The sequence below is a fragment of the Scleropages formosus genome, chromosome 1 (genome assembly GCF_900964775.1).
Source record: "Scleropages formosus chromosome 1, fSclFor1.1, whole genome shotgun sequence".
Taxonomy (NCBI): Eukaryota; Metazoa; Chordata; class Actinopteri; order Osteoglossiformes; family Osteoglossidae; genus Scleropages; species Scleropages formosus.
The window spans coordinates 35,219,687-35,238,614 of record NC_041806.1 but is presented as its reverse complement, the minus strand read 5'-3'; the positions used below and the strand labels follow the sequence as shown (position 1 = coordinate 35,238,614).

Below are 18,928 nucleotides of genomic sequence, written 5' to 3'. Positions count from 1 at the left end.
GTGTCATAATTTTAATAAATAGAAATGAACAGAGATTCACCTAACGGGGCACTTTTGCAGAAAAAAACTGTCCGTTAAAGCAGCTGTTAAATGTATATTCTGTTTAGAAAGATAGCAGTGGGACACTTGCTGGTCCACCACAGCAATGATTCCATGCTTTGAACTAAGTATATCTTTGTAAATAAATGCTGCAAATGTTTATTGCCTTCTTTCTGTTCAGTCAATCAAAGCAGAAGAAGAAAAAGTAACTGGAATTCTGAGAAAACCACAGTTTCCATCCCTTAGCTAACTACTCATTTTACCATATAGTGCTATAATCGAGCCATTACGCTATTTCTTCTTAAATTGAGATTTAACACACTCCTACTGTGATAGAACATAAGCATCTGAAAAAAGGTATCAACGCATCTAAAAAGATTTTAAAAAAATGAGTGTCCAAGTTCCCATATAGACTTCAACACAACTTTTCAACGCTTTAAGGAACTCAACCAGCTTTCATCATAAATAGTGTGCATCACAGTGAGTAGCACTAAGATGACATTAGGATGGATTGTTACTCATTATTCCTCTTTCCCACTACAGTAAAGAGCTGGAAGTTAATGTAATGGCTAAGTGTGAAAAATTAAAAAGCAAAAGCTGGGATTTTGTGAGTTCTACACAAAATTATTTCCTGGTCCAATCAATACATCACTTCTTCAGTCAATACAATACTTACAGTTGAAACACTTGAAAGTATTACACACAGTTATGTTATTGATTTTCCTGTGTGTCCAAGGAATATACTAATTCTTGCAATGCAGTTTTCATTCTTTTATTTGTTTTGGAAGCCCCTGTCTCCTACTGTGCCTGTCTGATATTTCACACAGAGTATACCTACAAGAATATTTAGTAGGTGTAAGTGTACACCTATTAAAATTGTTGTTGGTGTTCAATTAGTTATGCTCAGAAACTTTTTTCAAGTTATGAGATATTCAGCAGCCTATGAAAATCAACCAGGGCACAAATATTGTTCTGAACAAAATCACTAAGGAAGAACTGGTAACTGTGACTTACTTTTAATTTAAATATATTTGATAAACCTTCTGAAGTCAAACCGTTTATTTTTGTCATTTAAATACAGTGCTGTTCCCAGTTATTGTCACTTTGAAGAGGTATTGAATATTTACCCTGAATTTTCTCATTCCCATCATTTTTTGGGACACACAATGGTTCAATATTACATGCCTAGAATCATACAAATTAACATTTCAGGAAGGACCCCTCTGGTGCTGTGTAGGCTACATTAATTTTGCCATATCGGCCTGGCAGAATAAGTGGGAACAAAGTGATAAGGAACAGCGGCCTCCAAAATTATTTACACCCATGAAAAGCGATAAAGAAAAAATATCAGTATAGAACAAACAGGTTATCAGCTACAAGTCTTCACCAAAAGAACATCAGAAAAACTTCAGACTTTTATTAAAATATACTTCTTTCAAAATAAATATCTATACATATATATGAAATACAATATTTTCAGAAGTACAGGTCTCAAAATTATTGAATCTCTTTTGTTACTTTTCTGATTTGACTGAAAATAAAATGAAAAATGTATCAGAATTCAGACTGTACAATTAAGTCCAGAAGGGACCCTTTTTGTATTTTCTGTTTTACTAGTGTATAAGAAATGGGGGTAACATTAGAAAACTTTTTGTTAGCATCACCATGGAAAAAAGGTAAAAAACTTATAAAAAAAAAAAAACAAATGATTGCTGGTACAAATGCAATTTTCTAAAAAAATTACACTAACAATTTAGTACAAATAGGGTAGTAATCAGGAAATACAAACCTGAGTGTTTAACTCATCAGAAAGGGGACACAAGTGTATCTTGTACACAGGCACAGTTAGCAAAACAGTTAGGAAAACAGTGAGAAAGACAAAAAAGAATCCAAGGATTACAGCTGGAGGACTGCAGCTCCTTGTTTCATGTTGGGATCAGCAGGTACTTCCATGTTAACATGCTCTTTAGAAGAGCTGCCAGAAGAAACTCGTTGCTGACAACAAGGAACAAATTGAAGAGGCCAGATTTACATTTATTCATTTAGCTGATGATTTTCTCCAAAGCAACTTACAGTGTTAAGGTCACAATTATTGCAAGCATTTATCCATTTATACAGCTGGGTAGTTTTTACCTGAGCAATTTAGGGTAAGTACCTTACTACTAGAGTCAGAGGTGTCAGATGAGACAAAATGTAACTTTCTGGCCACTCATATAATCAATATTTTATAGTTTATATTGTATATAATATATTATATACAATAGTTTGATGTCAGGAGAGGGACATATGCACAAAAAAGTCATGTCATACAAATTATGATGCCAACAATGTGGAAGTGGGTCCTTGATACAGTAGCTCAGTTTTGCTGCCAGTGACCCCATAGGGACCGTCTTAAAATCAACAGCATAATGACCTCTACAAATTGTCATGTGCCAGGAAGCCACAACTTAGACCTTCCAGCATGAAAGTGACCCAAAGCACACCTTAAAATCAACACAGAAATGTTCAGCAGAAAATAAAACCAGCATTTTGCAATGTCCTTCAAAGCACAAACACAAGGACATGAAGGTTCTGGAAAAGTTCTGCAAGGAGGAATGGTCCAAGATCCCAGCCAATGTGTTCGACTGTATTAAAAACTATAAGATAAGGCTTTGTCCTGTTATCTGTGCCAGTGGAGGTTACACTTAATACTAGAAACAGGGAATCCAATCATTTTGAAACCTTTATTTCTCTGCTGCTCATCTACGAATATTTGTTTTGAAAGAAATGCATTTGATTGAAAACCTGAGGTTTTGATGATTGTTTGGTGACGATGTGTTGCTGTTTATCTGCGTATTTCATACCGTTTTTTCTTCATCCTTCTCAAGGGTGGCAGTACTTTTAGAGACTTTTGTATATTTGTAAGAGAAAGCCATTTCTGACAATGTAATTTAACATACAGCATAGGTCTATAAAATATGAAAAAAATTAACTTTCTGTTCATTATTTTCCTTCATAGCTGCTGTGTTTTATAACATTATCATTGTATTTCTTTGTCCATTATGGAGTTTTAAATTATTTTTTCCGCTACCATTTTCTTTCGTAACACTTTCAGTATGCCACCAAGCTGTGCTGTGCTGCTTGTACAGCTCTCTCTGTGTCTTAAAACACCGTGAAGCGTAAACTGTGCTATGTTCTTCCAGAACTTACTGAGACAAGGAAACTGGCCCACGTTTCTCCTCACTGCCACGAATTTTGTTTCAAGTATATGTATATATATATATATAGAGTAGGAAAGTTGAACAAAGCTGTTTTCCACCATTATTCTCCTCAGATGGTATCGATTCAGGTTCTGCTCAAGACATTTGCCCAGCAGAAACAGTATAATAATAGGGCAGTTCAGTGACTGCAGTCAGCATTTTTTCCCTTCCTTCACATTATGTCACTCCCCTTAAGACAAACAAGCACAGCACTAACCCAGAGAGTGGATGGGGGCTCCTCTTGACATGATGACACATAATTGAAAGGTACCCAGGCCATAGTGTTTCTGGTGCAGAACCTCATCCCATGTTCCCTCCCTCCCTAAAAAAAAAAAAAAAAAAAAAAAAAAAAAAAAGAAAGAAAAAAAAAATCGTGTGTATTATATTTCACGAAGAATACATTTTCATTTCCATTTAAACAAAGAAAAGAGGCTGACAGTAATGGGTAAATCTGATGGGGGTCTAGTGTACTTCTGGGAGATGTTCTATACAGTAGGGTAATTTACCTGTTGATAAGGTGGCATATTACTTTCTTTAAGGTACTTTCTATCAATTAGACAGTCGGTGGGGTCTAATTGATTCATTTTAATACACCGTGATAATTGGCTTCAGGCACCACGTGTTCGAATCTCATCAGCATAATGAAAGCAGGGCGTTCGATATAAACCGCAAAAACCTGCGCGCAGAAATCCTAGTCTGCGCACACAAACCACATTTAGCTCACCGAAAAGGCTGTGGCTCTTTTTTTCCGCCTCATTCACTTTACCAACCGCGTTTTTTTCTTTCTTTCTTTCTTTTTCTTTCCCCGAAACAGTTTTTTTTTTTTTTAACCCTGTACAGAACTTACGAGGATTGTATCGGTGTGGCTATAATAAGATTTTTTACTACTTAAAAACGGTAGAAATAAATAATAGTGGCATTATATACAGAAATGTTTGTCTAGAATGTTGTGATTCGTTTAAGGAAATATGCTGCGTAAATAAATACTGCGTGTTTCGTTCTGCCGAGAGTTTTACTAAACTCTTTTTATGGGATTACAGCTGCGTTTAAAGAGCAACAGATTTGTATCTCTTTTTTGCGGGGAAAAACTGAATGGATTGCCCCGGTGCCTCCGCACGCACCAAATAATAGACTAATTTCCCATGCAGATTTTTTTCCCCCCCCTTTTTTTCTGGAAAGGAAATGTCCGAAAGGCAGACGCAGACATCATTAGAGATTTTAAAGATACGCACCCGGAGGATTTTACACATGTTTTAGCGCTCAGTCGGGAGCGGGGCTGCTGCCGTCCGTCCTCCTCTGCGCTTTTTCGTCGAGCGGGGCAGCGCGCGCGCGCGCCGCTCTCTCCACTCACTGCCCTGTATCCAGAGGACGGGTCCTTTGTCCGCCCGCGGGGACCTGCTCCACAGCTCGCCGCCACCTCCTAGGACCGCAGGACCGGCTGCTCTTCTCCCTCGAAGAAACAACGTAGTGATTTAAAAAAAAAAAAAAAAAATACCAACAAGAACAACAAATCTATTCGCCGGGCGGCTTTCGTCCCGCTAACGCCGTCTTGTGATGCGCATTCCCGTAGATCCCAGCACAAGCCGACGGTTCAGTCCCCCGTCCAGCAGCCTACAGCCGGTCCCCGGCAAGATGAACGATGTAAACGCGGCGGCGGCGGCGGCAGCGGCGGGGCAGCAGGACGCGGCGGCGGTGGCGAGACTGCGGCCGCACGAGAACCGCACCATGGTGGAGATCATCGCCGACCACCCGGCCGAGCTCGTGCGCACCGACAGCCCCAACTTCTTGTGCTCCGTGCTGCCGTCGCACTGGAGGTGCAACAAGACCCTGCCGGTCGCCTTCAAGGTAAGACCTTCTTCACGCGTCCGCGGACTCGCTCGCTGTTGAGCTACAGCGTTTACTGTACTCGAGTCGCGGCTGTGTGAGTAAGTAACTCACTGCCAGCGCTCGAGTCGTGCGGCGCGGAGCTCCTACCTACCTACCCCGTCACTATCGACCTGAAACGGTGTCCTTTTTTTCTTTTTCTTTCTTCTGGAAGCTCTTCTTCACTCAGCCAGCTCCTTTATCTTTCTGAGTCTAATACGTGTTATTAATTATGAAGTTGGTCCTCTACTAGTACGGACGGACACCGCGTTGGTCGTTGCTCGGTGTGGCTGCGGTACCTGGCGGTTCGCGGCACCTGAGCGCAGGTTCGATACCCACCTGCGCTGAATGAACGAACTCTCCTCGTGCCAAAGCTGTTAAAAGGCGCTTCGGCCAAACTTTCTAATGTACAGAAAGTTACAGTGCTGATCACTTTTCGTCAGGGCTTAGTTTGTATGTTCGCGTAGGAAACGAATACAAAATATGCGTTAATGTCGCTTCCACCTGTGTGCAGCTCAACGTTTTCGTTTTAACTCGGAGAGTAATTTCTAATGAATTTATGAAATACTTTCAAATGTGAATGGAAGGTTCAGTGGATCTGTGGGTGGACTAGAAATGTCCGAGACGGTCCATTTCGGTCCATATTCATATTGACAAATAAGATTACTGAGTCTGTATGTATCTTTTATGCACAATACATTAATATTTGTACATTCATAAACCCATTTACCTGTCTAATTGTCTGATTAAAAACTAAATGTGTTTTTTTCTGAATGTGCTTTATGGTAATCATTATTGTAATCCCATGAAGAATGCCCATTTCGGGTATCCTACGTGAATGTTGAAAGAATGAAGTTAAAGCTCAAATCTGTGCATAAACTACTAGTATATAAATCGATTCTTTTTTTATATATTTTCATTTTCAGACATGGCTGCTGATTTACAAAATTTCCTGTTTTCTCGTATCTCCCCCTTCCTCTACTCTTTTTTTTTTTGCGGAATTTTAGTCGCGCTCTCAAATTGTCCTCATACGACTTGGTTGAAATGAAAATCCAAGTTCGAGATTCGGCTGTTGGGAAAGAGAGGGGCTCAGTGTTTCTTACCAGCTGTTATGATAGAACGTAAAGGGATCAATAAGTTTAATAATACGGATGAGACCAGATCAAAGGGTTTTAAACGCTAATTCCTTTACTGCCTTTTTGTGGCTTTGCGGTCTTTTCACTTCTTTTGGGCCTTTCTTCCGACTGCCGTTAACTGCCTCTCTTCAGGTGGTGGCACTGGGGGAGGTCCCCGATGGCACCGTAGTCACGGTGATGGCGGGCAACGACGAGAACTACTCGGCGGAGCTCCGCAACGCGTCAGGGGTCATGAAGAACCAGGTGGCGCGTTTCAACGACCTGCGCTTCGTGGGCAGGAGCGGCAGAGGTCAGTTCGCACTTGGCTCTACATTTACCACAACCCAGGCCAGGGCACTTTGTGTTTCTCCTGGCTTGTCCGGGCCTGAACTCAGAACTCTGTCTGGGGGGGGGGTGGTTTAAAAACTCCAGTAAAAATATATTGGAAGGCTAAGGAAAAAAAAAAATCACATGGTATCAATTTTTGTAGATATTTTCAGATTGCCATAAATTTACAAATTTCCGCTTAAAGTGAAAATGATTTGTGAATCCATCCAATCATTTTTTCTGGGAAATGCAATGGTGCAAGTTAGCAGAAGTGCATAATTTCAATTTACAGCCATGCCCTTGAAAAAAACACAAATCTGTACTTTAGTTATTTAGCTCTCCATCCACATTTTTTGGCAATCTTTAAAGTAATAAAAAAGGAAAAGCTAAGGTTACAGGACTTGAAGTAAATGCTAGGTACCGATTCTAGAACCATATTCAATTTGAATAATTTAGAAAGATTGATTTCAAAATGTAAAAGTATAATGTACTCTTTGTGTATGCACGAAGAAAGTGAAATAAATCCTGGAGCTTGATGTTCCTATATTTTGATTAAATGCTGCATATCTTAATAATCCAAATGAATCTCTGTATCAGAATTAAGGGCATTATAATTAGTTTTTTGTCCTGGCTCTTAAGTGATCTAGAATTTTACATATACAGTTCAGTTTTGGCAAAGTAATTTGGGTTAAGTGCTTTTCTTATGCTGGAGTAGAAGAGGCTCCCTGAGAACCTGACTTAAACTTTTTGGTTTAAGTCCCCTGCAAATGCAAGTGAAGAAGCATATTGAGCCCATGCCTGACAACGGCAAAGAACAAATGCTGGCTCTTTTCGGTGTGCTGCTGGTGATGAAATGATGGATTTAGTGTAAATGCTGTCCTGTTTTAATTCAAGAACTACATACAGGTATAGATGATTGCACAAGAACAAAAATATGACTTACTTGCTCCTAGCATTAAAACAACTCCAATCCAAGACTTTCTACTCATGTCATCAGCTTCATGACCAATCCTATTCCAAATAAAGAAAAAAGCAGGAAACCCCCCCTCCTCCCTCAGTAAAAGCCAAAATCAATTACACTTAATTGGACAGGAAGTGTTACAAACCCATGACTCTTCCCACAGCCTGCCTTTGTAAACAAAGCAGTCTACTTCTCACTGCATGCAATGGGCTGAAAAGAAGCCCCTCACTTCTCACTACTTGCAGTAGGCTGAAAACAAACAGAAGGAAATCTACATTGAGGATTCACGAGCTAAGTGCTCTGTTCCCGTGAGTTTAGTTTTAATCATTTCTCTCTATAAGGAGACTTAAAATGTACTTATTAGACTTTTAAATAATACTTGAATCACTTGTTTGAAGTGCTGAGCCTTTTACTGTCTTCGGATATGACGCTAATAGTTCTTGATGGCATTACGCATTAGTTTTTGGCCTTTCGAGGCCCAAGACTTGTCTGCTTGATGGCTGCTTTGACCGGGAAGTGTACAGCTTGGAGTACCTCCTGTCATTCTTTCCCTTCACCATCCATGTTTCATCATGGCCACTCTGCTGTACCATAATTTTAGTAACTGCCATTCATTCTGAAGCGATAATGAATGATTGCCATTCAGCTGGCATAGTTTCCACATTTCCTACTACCTTTCAAGTTATACTCGTGCTAAGCTGAGATGAGAGAACTTAACCACATAGATCTATGGATAATATTGGTCTGATTTGGCACTCTTCAGCCATGTCATTTCTTTTTGCTTTAGATATAGTTTAATTGAATTAAAGTACATTTTTGTTTTCTCATTAAACGTTGACTTATAGATGAACATTATCCAAATTGATACATCAGGTAATGACATATCGCAGGTACAGTAAAGCAATGTAAAAGGCTTCAGGCCATACTGAATGTTGTGGTTCTGCATTAATGTCATGATTACAGTATTTTAATCATTGTCAGTCAGACTTACTTGCCACCATTGAGTCACATGGGAAAGAAGTTAGTTTTAAATCACTGGCATACTGTGCTTACCCCACACACACACTAACTGGGTGCTGTAAAATAAATTTGATGCCTTTAATGAATAAAAGCAGAAATAACAGTGCCTCTTTTCTCATGTACTCAAAGAGGAGGGTGTGCACACATTAAAGGGCTCTGCCTTTTTGGCAGTCTTTCCTAAAGCACAGATGCACACAACAAATCTCTTGTACACAGCACGTGCATACAAATGCACACTTCAAATGTTACTGTGTATGTGGTGTTTGTGTGTATACATAACCTTGAATGTGTTTAACCCTGGATAGACACGAGGGCACACATGAGTGCTGACATGTTTATCATCTGTAATGGATAAAGGTCTCTTTTGATATGAGTGTGATTATGTCTAAATTGACATGACCTCCGCTTCCTGCACCCCCCCCCCCCCCCCCCCAAAATCTCCCGCTGCTTCTTCACCATTTCTTTATAGCCACATGTAGGCACTCGAGCCCATATTAGTTTTTTAGGAGGGTGGGGTAAAGAGGGATTAGATTTTGGAAGGCTGATGCCAGGGGGGTGTGACATCCAGGGACAGAGGAGGGAGTTGAGTCCAGACATGTCTCCTTGCCTTGCTCAGATCCCTGGGATGTGGTTTTATATTGTGCAATAACCCAGTAAAGAGGCAGCAGCTCCACTTAATACAAAGTCATTAAACAGGGGGCCTTTTTGTGTAGTCTGGTTTTTCCTCCAGGGTAAATTCCAACTTCTCAATCAACCCAGTCTCTTTGCCCCGGATTAACAGCAAGTCTTTTGCAGAAGAAGCATATTACCGTCCGCTCTCAGTGGTTTGTTTTTTTCTTTTCCATATATTTTAGGGCAGATGGCATTTTGGCAGGTTTGAAATCCTACTCACTTAACTGCTGAAACTATATTTGGTTTCAGAATTTCGGTAAGAGGAACAATACGTGCAGGCAAACTGTAGAGACAATCTTAACTGAGCAATCCTTTGGCTGACTTTCACAAATGCTCATCTATATTGAATAATATCAATATTCAGAAGTATAAAGTTGAGTATGGGCTGTACTATATATCATAGTGCTTAGACTGCCCAGTGCACTGCAGAAACCAGAAATTTTTAACTTAGAAATTATCATATATTTAAATATTGTATAAATCTACAGCAGTATCCCTTAGGGTTACTTTACTAAGCAACTTTAGTGGTTTCTTTGTTTTTGCCAGTTAACAATTGGCATGGTGTAAATGAATTTTATTAGTTTTTTTTGTATTGTTTGGGTTGGTCAGTATTTGTTTGCAGTTAGAAATTTAGTAGATATGTTCATACAGAACAATTTGCAAAACATCGTTATGCAGACGGACATTTATGGAAGCAGCAGGAATGTTTTTTTGTGTGCTTCTGGCTGTTGAAGGGTATTAATAAAAGAAAATGGGGGAAAATGTTAACTTCCAGTGGGTTGCAGAGACTGATGTTCTCAGACAATACTTTATACAAGAAGCTGAAACAAGATGGGAAATTTTCTTAAAGCATGATCCCTGATGATGATTCGGTCATCTGTCTTTGTCATACTGTTGTATCTGTTTGCATAACACTGACATTATTTAGTTAATGACACAGAGAAAACACTCGAATACTGAAAGTATAATTCCCCCCTGGACTTGGGTGATGCTGAAATATGAAGTTGATAGGGTTGCCACCAGAGACACCAAGTGTACACGAAGCACTGTGAAGCCACCCAGGTTTCAGCAGGATCCTGCATAGACAAGTCATCACTCAGTCATCTAAGCAGACGGGTTATGCCATTCTCACGCAGAGCAGGCAGCCTGTTTGTTTACTCTGGCTGCACTGACAGACAGTTGGCACACCGTCCTCCTTCTCATTCAACACATTCCTTTGCGAAGACGTCCCATATTCACGCAAGCACTTTGCTCCATAGTACCTATGCAGAGTACCTGGGGGTCTGAGAGAGGAGTCAGAATTGTTGTGTATGATGGCAGCACAGCACTGACACTGTATGGGGGGTGTTGCATTGGCATCTAAGATGACCGGGGCATGCATAGATTAAAATCATGTGCATTATAGGGAAACATTTAGTAGCAGTGACTTTTTTTCTTGTGACATGTTCAACATATGCACACGGAAAGAGCACTCTTAGAAGCTATCAGTAAATATGAGCAGCATGGATGGTCGATGTTCAGTTAAGTTCATTTGATTTTTGCACTTAAAATGCAAAGAGAAAATGCAGCACAGTTAATAACTGATACATAAAAACAATGCAGAAAGAAAAAGATTGTGGAGGAACAGCCCCCCCTTGGGCATCATCACAGAGATCTGACACAGGAGCTCAAGTGGGTACACGAGTACTGAGTCACTAGAAAAACATTCACATCTTGCTGTGCGCAGTTGCTAAGGGGCAGTGATAATGGCATATAGGTGTAACATTACCAGTCATTAACATACCTTAATAATGAATATTGTGGCTGAGCCCACAACTCCTTTATCCGTTGCACACAGCAACCTAACTGAAGATGAAGGCACATAACACAAAAACAGTGGAGTTTCTTATGCGTAAAGATCATGAAAATTTTTCACACTTACATTTACACTTATTCATTTGACAGATGCTTTTCTTGAAAACGATGCACATCTCAGAGAACCATACAAAATGAACCTTATATCAGGAGGAGAGAACTACATGCACACACGCAAATCTTGAATACAGTCTATTTGTCACCTACGACCTTATAAACCAGTATACATTACATGAGTACCTCCACATACACACACATTTTCGAAACCGCTTGTCCCATACGGGGTCGCGGAGCCTACCTGGCAACACAGGGCGCAAGGCCAGAGGGGGAGGGGACACACCCAGGACGGGACGCCAGGCCGTCGCAAGGCACCCCAAGCGGAATTCGAACCCCAGACCCACTGGAGAGCAGGACCCGGTCCGACCCGGTCCAACCCACTGTGCCACCGTGCCCCCCCTTACCTCTACATAGGTTTTTTTTAATTATAAAGTTAATTATTAATAATTATTAAATAGATAACAAACACGTATACATTTATCAACCACTTAGGAGATCAGGGGAGAAGTGGGTCTGAATGAGGCAAGTTTTGAGACCCTTCTTAAATGTTGAGAGAGATTCAGCAGTTTTGAGGGGGGGGATGTCATTCCAGGACATCAGAGTCAAAAGCGAAAACCTTTGTGCTTTTGATTTTGGACCTTTTATGCACGGCATCACCACTTATATTTTGATCTTTTTGCTGCTAGGTAAATGTTTGTAGCATGCTTAAGCTAGATAGTTTCTAGAAAAGCCAAATAACAGTAATACTTGAAATACAAATATTTGCAATCTTTTAAACTTGCATAAACTTCTTGTAAACAGTATTTGTTGAACTGACAAAGCTTAAACACTTTAGATATGCTAGTGAAAAATGAGCAATCTTTCTTCTTGCAATTTTTTCCATTGCATGTAGTTTGATTCATGTATATACAGGTGCATTCAGGAAAAATGTGCATAAATTTTGTACTGTGTCCACAGCATGTTACAAATGTATTTATGCCGCGTAACCAAACGAGATTATCCAAAAAGATATGAAGTCTCAAATCAAACTAAAGGAAGAATGAACAGTTTTTTTTTTTTTTTTTTGCTTTTTTTGATGGTTCATGGCTTTGAGAAGTACACTAGTATGGGAGTATCTCACCAAGGAATCATTGTATGAACATTATTGTTTGTTGAACGCGTGTGTGTATGAGAAGTAAGAATATAAAAAATATTTATGTACCATTTTCAACTGAATATTTACCCTGTCCAGTATGACTTTTAGCCAACGTGGGATATAAATCCCTAATTCATAAGGTGCAGTGTTTCCTTTTATTTGTCATATTCCTCATTCCTACACATTTTTATGTACAGTATGACATGCCAGCTAAATCCACACCGCTATTGGAATGTGAATCCTAGACTATGACTGCATAGAGCAACTGGAGTCAAACTGAATTTTTGGTTTTTGGTATAGATTGTGTGACATTAGTCCACATGCAAATTTTAAAGTGATCATTTATCACCAAAATGTTAACCATTCAAAAGCCAGTTTCCACTGTAAGATGGATTGTTCATTGTTCTTTGGAATTTTTATCAGTTTCTTTTTGAGAGGGAAAATCCACAATCTCATCAGCGACAGTGAAAATGCAAATCTGCGGAGACTGCTGAATGTGGGACATTGTGCTGGCGAGTAACGCGGTTTTAACCTTTTGTGTTTTGCAGGCAAGAGTTTCACGTTGACAATCACAGTATTCACAAACCCACCCCAAGTGGCTACGTACCACCGAGCCATAAAGGTCACAGTGGATGGGCCACGTGAGCCAAGAAGTGAGTACCCAACCAATTGTTGCTGACACAGCATGATGATAATGACTGTAGGTCAACGAGGGCCACCAGAGAGGGGATCAGCGACATGTCACTATGCTTTGCACTTGCTGGCACAAGGCCTTGCAACATAATCTAGGAGTGGGAAGGAGCAAGGGTTTGTGGGGTAAGCTAACGCTGCTAAATTGACAAACGTCAGTGTCATTATAATAGACAAAGCTGTCTCTTGTACAGTGGTCATGTGTACAGCAAGTGACATGCATAAATAATCTGATATTTTGCCATGCGCCTTACAAAAATGTTTATCTTGGTGGCCTTTTGTCATATTCTCAACACGCGCTGAGGAGTTTGGGTCCTCAAGCTGTCTGGGACAGGACCCAGAGCTGAAACTCCAGCGAACTTGCTGTTGCTGTGTGAATGTCAGAGCTGAGCAACAGCAGAGGGCTCTTGCCTACAAAACGGGTCGGTGGTCAGTAGTAGCCTGTGGTCAGCCTATCCTTCAAACGCCTTAAGTACAACTTCAGTATTTTGGTTGGCATGTGTGTTATCTTTGAAAATGAAAAGCCCGTCTCACATTTCAGTTGTTTAAACAAAAAAATTATGAAGGTTCCGATGGAGCTTCTGGACCTGCTGCGGTTTTCATAATGGAAGAAAGGAGGAAAGGAGGAAGGCACACATTTTCTTCTTATTCTCCTGTTGGTACATGTTCTGTCTCTTCACAAAATTAGACAGATTCTTGTACTGGTAGAGTATAGGATGAGGCTAGATAACGATTTCACACCGAAACAGTTTGCGAAATTATGGAAGTAATGCATCTTCTAAAACAGTAGTGTCATTTTTTAAAAGTGAAATTTAGGTTGCATTAAATAGATCATCAGCCCTTTGTTTTCCTATGGAATCAATTTGGATCATTTTCAAACTTATCACTCACAAATGTTCGTGTTACAAATGTTCAAGTTATAAATTTTCAACGATTCCAGAATTTTCCAGTTCATTTATTCTAACAGCAAGTTCTTCACCTTTCTCTTTCTAAAATTTCTGTGTTGTGGAATGAAAGCAATCTGCATTTCTGCTCCCAGCTGTTAGTTGGCAGTGGGATGAATCAGTCAACAGTCAACATTGAATAGGCGATTGTGGAAACAGTCCATTTTCATTTTCCACTCATTTTAAATTTCAGTGTAATTTAAAGTTAATAAAAATAAGGGGTTACACCACAATTGACTGATGTCCCATCCAGGGTGTATCCTGCCTTGCACCCTACGCTTCAGGCTCCAGACCACCAAAATCCTGCATTAGAGAAGTGGGTATTGATGATGGGTGGATGGACGAATGGAAATTTCGTAGAGTATTTTTATTTACTAAAACTTTTAAGGTTTTTACAGAGCTAAGCCAGTGAATCAATGAAAGGATATATGTATTATGTAGCTTTATTGATTGTGAGTACAAACAAATGGAAGTATGAACAGTCTTCCGGTCCAAGTTGCTTTTGTAAATTCAGGAGCTGATGTAAATGTGCGTTTTATCCTAGTATCAAATTATGTCCATTATTTAGCCACAGTCAAATTAATTAATTTTAATTGCTTAATTACCGTCATATTTCGATTTTTCAATTCAGCTATACAAAAACTGAACTTTGAGCCTTAGGTATTTCATGAATGCATATCAATTATGTGTTAAATGTAAAATGCTTAATTAAACCCCTTACAATACTTTATGAATGACTAAAGAGTTATTAAGGTTGGGTAAGTGATGTGATATTATTTAAAATGATAAATTTTTTACTGAAGACTGTATAGTCTTATCATAAAGACTGAAGGTATGAATATAGTCTAAAAATTCTTTTAAAAATTTAAAGAATTTTTTCACATCAATAAAATACAAGAACTGAGCCCTGAGGAACATTAACTAATCCAAATCAAGATATCCACAAAAGAACAGATCATTCTAAAGACATCATTTACAGATGGTAAGCTCGTGCACCACCAACCCAGACCAACCCTGCCTTACACTTATTGATGGATTTGTGAAATTACTTCTGGAGTTAACCAGAAAAGACAGAGTTAAGCAAAAACTGTGCCAAAGCTCATATTCCTACCGGAGCACAGAAGCTACAAGTATACAGAGTCTATAATGAAAAGCTTTCGTGTGGTTGAAAAAATAAAGGCCACAGCATAATAAACTGCAGGAGAATGTTTATTTCTAACACTTAGTGGTCATCATAAAGTTTTAAAATATATCATTTGTGATTGTTCCCATTGTCAAAGCAAGCACGTAACTTCTCATTCAAAGTGAGCAGGTAGAATATTACCCCTATGTACACTGGGTAGCATAAAGTTAGAACAAGGTAATTTTAATGAAGCCTGCATAAAAGTCTGAAAAAAAATGAAACTACAGTGTCTTTCAATGCCAACTGGTCTGGCGAACAGCTGTTCCCAGAGGTTCTTCGTTCATAGAAATATTTTCGTCCCCATCCCCCTAAGTTTTTTTGGCACCAATATCAACACTATCACATCGCAAACAACCTTCCCCCCCACCTCAATAAACACATCTGGCAGGGGCAGTTGAAGCCTCCTCATACCAGCACATGACCATCATTTATTGCTGGATTAAAAGTTACCCTGTGGCACGGCTGATGTGCCTCGCCTTTGAAGTGCCTCGCACTCCTGCATTTCATCCGCCTCTTTTTTATATCTTTCTTTAAAAGAAATTCCAGCTGATGGCTTCCAAACGGCTGCTCTTGTGGGTAAAATGCTGAACACCAGTGGTAGAGGAGGTGCGGAGCAAAGGAAGGATGAATACAGGGGACTCACACACACAGTCCGAAACTGCTTGTCCCAAGTGGGGGTCGCAGCAAACGGAGCCTAACACGGCAATGCAGGGCGTAAGGCTGGAGGGGGAGGGGACACACCCAGGATGGGACGCCAGTCCGTCGCAAGGCACCCCAAGCGGGACTCAAACCCCAGACCCGCCAGATAGCAGGACTTGGCCAAGCCTGCTGTGCCACTGCGCCATACAGAGGCATGCAGCAGGGACTTTTTCTCACCATCTGTGTAATTTTTTTAAAAATGCCATTTTCTGTCCTTTTTTAAGCTCTTTGTGCCTTGGCATTTTATTTGACATCTGTGGAACGCGTATCTTGTTCAGAACTGCCCCTGAGTTGGTATTCAACCTGATGTGAAGGCAAACCCCAACAGTCATATCATTATGTACACCATGCTATGATAATGAGCGTTTTTGTGAGTGCTGATTGTCTCAACTGAAAATTGCTATCGTAATGAGGCTCCGAAGCTGTTAATGTTATTACACCGCTAGACTCATGTTTTCACTGTCCTCTCAGCATCAGCTTGTTTCATAATGGCCATGAGGAGCCCCTGGCTTCTCAGAAAGACAGTTGATAACAGAGGTTTGGGTGATGACAGCAAGTGGAAAAAGCATCAGTTTACAACATCACACTTCTTCAGGTCCCATCTGAACTTGAACCGTGCTTCTCCTTTCTTTTATGAAGTTTTCCCTCAGAAACAGTGGTTTAACTATGTGTGGGTTTTGATCTAAAACAGTACTGCTGAGAAGGCCCCAAACTCTGAGCTCCTATGGGGAAAGTTCAGTCTTGCCAGCTCTCCTGCAGAAATAGCTGCTTAAGAATAGACATGGGTTTTGACTTAAAACAGTACCTTCGATAGAAGAAAAGAACCCATGGTGTGACCCCTTGAGGGCAAGCTTGGGTTCCGCCACTTTCTCCAGCTCTTTTCTGCTGCGTTGTGTGAGGCAGGTGGCCAAGCGAAAATGACTCGCGCAGCCATCTGTGTTGTGCAACTTCCTGTGGGTCTGATGCAAGGTTGCTACTGCCTGTTTATGCATTCCTGCCGCCGGAACTCATGTCCACGTCGACATTGTTTCAGAGCCCTTGGAAGAAAAACAGCATTCTGAGGGGATACACAAAAGTATACACACTGAGCATAAATGGTAAATTTAGAAACGCAAGGAATCCAAACATAAAAGCAAAGAGAAAACACAGGGAGGTCTACGCTTATATAAGCGAGCGTAATTTTCGTTTTAACGTCAGTTGCAACATTTGTAAAAGCATAACGTTCTTTGGAAAATAAAAATAAATCCACAGACAGATCTGACTAGGACAGCAAAGCCCATTGTATGCAGCTCATATCATAGATACTGGAGCAGTTTAACTTAAAAGCGAAATTGTTTCAGTGAGTACATGGTTCTGCGGGGTTCATTACACATGTGGTCTGTAACATTGTGGGGCTCAGTAACTTAAGCTGTGTTGCAGAGCCATGTTTTTCCACCTTTTTGTCTATGAAGGCCTTCATTTATGAGCCTGAGTCTTGTAGGTAATTAAAGCTCAATCTCAGGTGAGGCGAGTGTGAGGCGATACTTTGGAGGCCTATAGCAGCAAATGAAGGAAGTAATCTGAAAGGGATACCACAAATCTGTCACAAGCCAGGGTTTTACACCATGAAGAGTTGTGTCGAGAAGCAGATGAACATATTTTTTTTGGAGTGAAAGCATTGAAATGGCTTAATCATTAGCAAAAGGTACATAAATATACGAGCCCTATAAGCCTCCTTTATGAAAACGCATATTTAGGGTCAGAGTTCCACACTTCAGTGTCATGCACCCATCAAACTGCACAATGGTTTTCTCACAAAATGGGAAATAGCTTTGCTTCTCGCTACTTTTCAGTATTTATTTTCAGTGTACTTGTGACACACTTAGTTCAGACGGAACAAGTATAATTTTCCCTACAGGAAACCCATTACCAATTTGTTTATGTATTTTACATGGCCCGTTGGACATCATATGAATCCTGGAGGACTAGAAACCAGCCTTCCACACTCTCTCGTAGAGGCAGCGAGGACACAATGTGTTTTGTTCATTGGGACAGACCCGTTCTGTGTAGAAGGAGCACCCCCCTGGAAACATGATGTGAACTCCCCCACATGTCTCAGCCCTGCCGGAGAGCAAACATACATGGCCAGTGCTACCCACGCAATTATGGCAAAGATGTATAAGATGAGTGCATAGGAGGTGCTGAGCTTATGAGTTTTACACATTTTTTCCCCAAACACAGACTGCTTTGAAAGCCAGACTGTTTGGCTGTGGCTGTAAAGGTACCGAGGTGTCTATCCTTGCCCAGCCCCTTCCCTGCTCCACTGCGCTCCTCAACACTTAATTTCTGCTTTAATATCCTCAGAATGTAGCTTAGCGTTCAGCAAGTTAAGTCCAATTGCGTGGATAAACAAGATGCTGCTAGTTTTTATTACGGAAGGCACTTTTATGTCAAATTTTACTCTATTCTGGATTTTCTGACAAATACAATGTGGTGTTTGATAGGTTTTTTTTTTTTTTTTCCCCCCCCGGCATTAAGTAACTTTCCGCGAACATCACAGGTTCTCTGCTTTGCCAGCTAGGACACAGCTGGAGTCCTTTTGTTTGATTCTGTAGGTAAACGGCTCTCGTTTTAGCCCGGCGCTCAAAAAAGTGCTGACTAAAGCGCAGCGTGGCAAAGCGCAAATCCATGCTAGCGCCGCCGCTGCGTGTGGCTGATTTGCATGCGGAACGCTGATGGTCGCGGACAGGTTCTGCCTGCCACTGTTATTAGCGTGGGGCCAGGTTGGTTTCTGTGGTGTTCGCATGGTGCGTAATGAGACGACAGCTCTTATTCTGCGGTGTGCCACTGCCACAGAAAGCCTGCCTTTAAGAGCTCGTCTCACACTGGTGGCACTAGTCTGCACAGCTGGCTTTTGCAGGCCCTTAATGGTGGTTATTAAAGGTAATTTTGACTAATAGAAGTTGTCTGTCCCTTTCAAGAGCTTGAATGGGGTCAGTTAAAGCCAGAGACGAACAAATATAGGTGGAAGTTAGGTACTGTAGTACAAGGTCCTTTTTTCAGCTCCTGTTGTATTTCTCCCTTTATGAACCAAGAAATGCTCTTTACCGCTAAATAACGTGTCACGTGTAACGACTCTTGAGCATTTGTT

General features: G+C 40.6%; 1 protein-coding gene and 1 long non-coding RNA gene across 5 annotated transcripts in view; one reads left to right on the top strand and one right to left on the bottom strand.

Annotated features, from left to right (window-relative positions):
* Nucleotides 1–1,761: 1,761 nt before the first annotated feature.
* Nucleotides 1,762–4,570, bottom strand: LOC108929095 (uncharacterized). The gene is made up of 3 exons (XR_001965723.2): nt 4,511–4,570; nt 3,496–3,600; nt 1,762–2,034 (listed from the first exon to the last, which is right to left on the bottom strand). It is a non-coding gene; the product is annotated as an uncharacterized LOC108929095 (long non-coding RNA).
* Nucleotides 4,187–18,928, top strand: part of LOC108929217 (runt-related transcription factor 2-like) — a 29,531-nt gene continuing 14,789 nt past the window's right edge. For 3 of the 4 annotated variants that reach the window (XM_029256668.1, XM_029256672.1, XM_029256671.1), the window contains exons 1-3: nt 4,187–5,123; nt 6,410–6,566; nt 12,831–12,935. In XM_029256668.1, coding sequence (XP_029112501.1) covers nt 4,833–5,123; nt 6,410–6,566; nt 12,831–12,935 — 553 coding nt within the window. In that variant the 5' untranslated portion in view covers nt 4,187–4,832. The remainder of the gene's footprint in view (nt 5,124–6,409; nt 6,567–12,830; nt 12,936–18,928) is intronic. The other variant, XM_018743578.2, reaches the window with a different exon arrangement.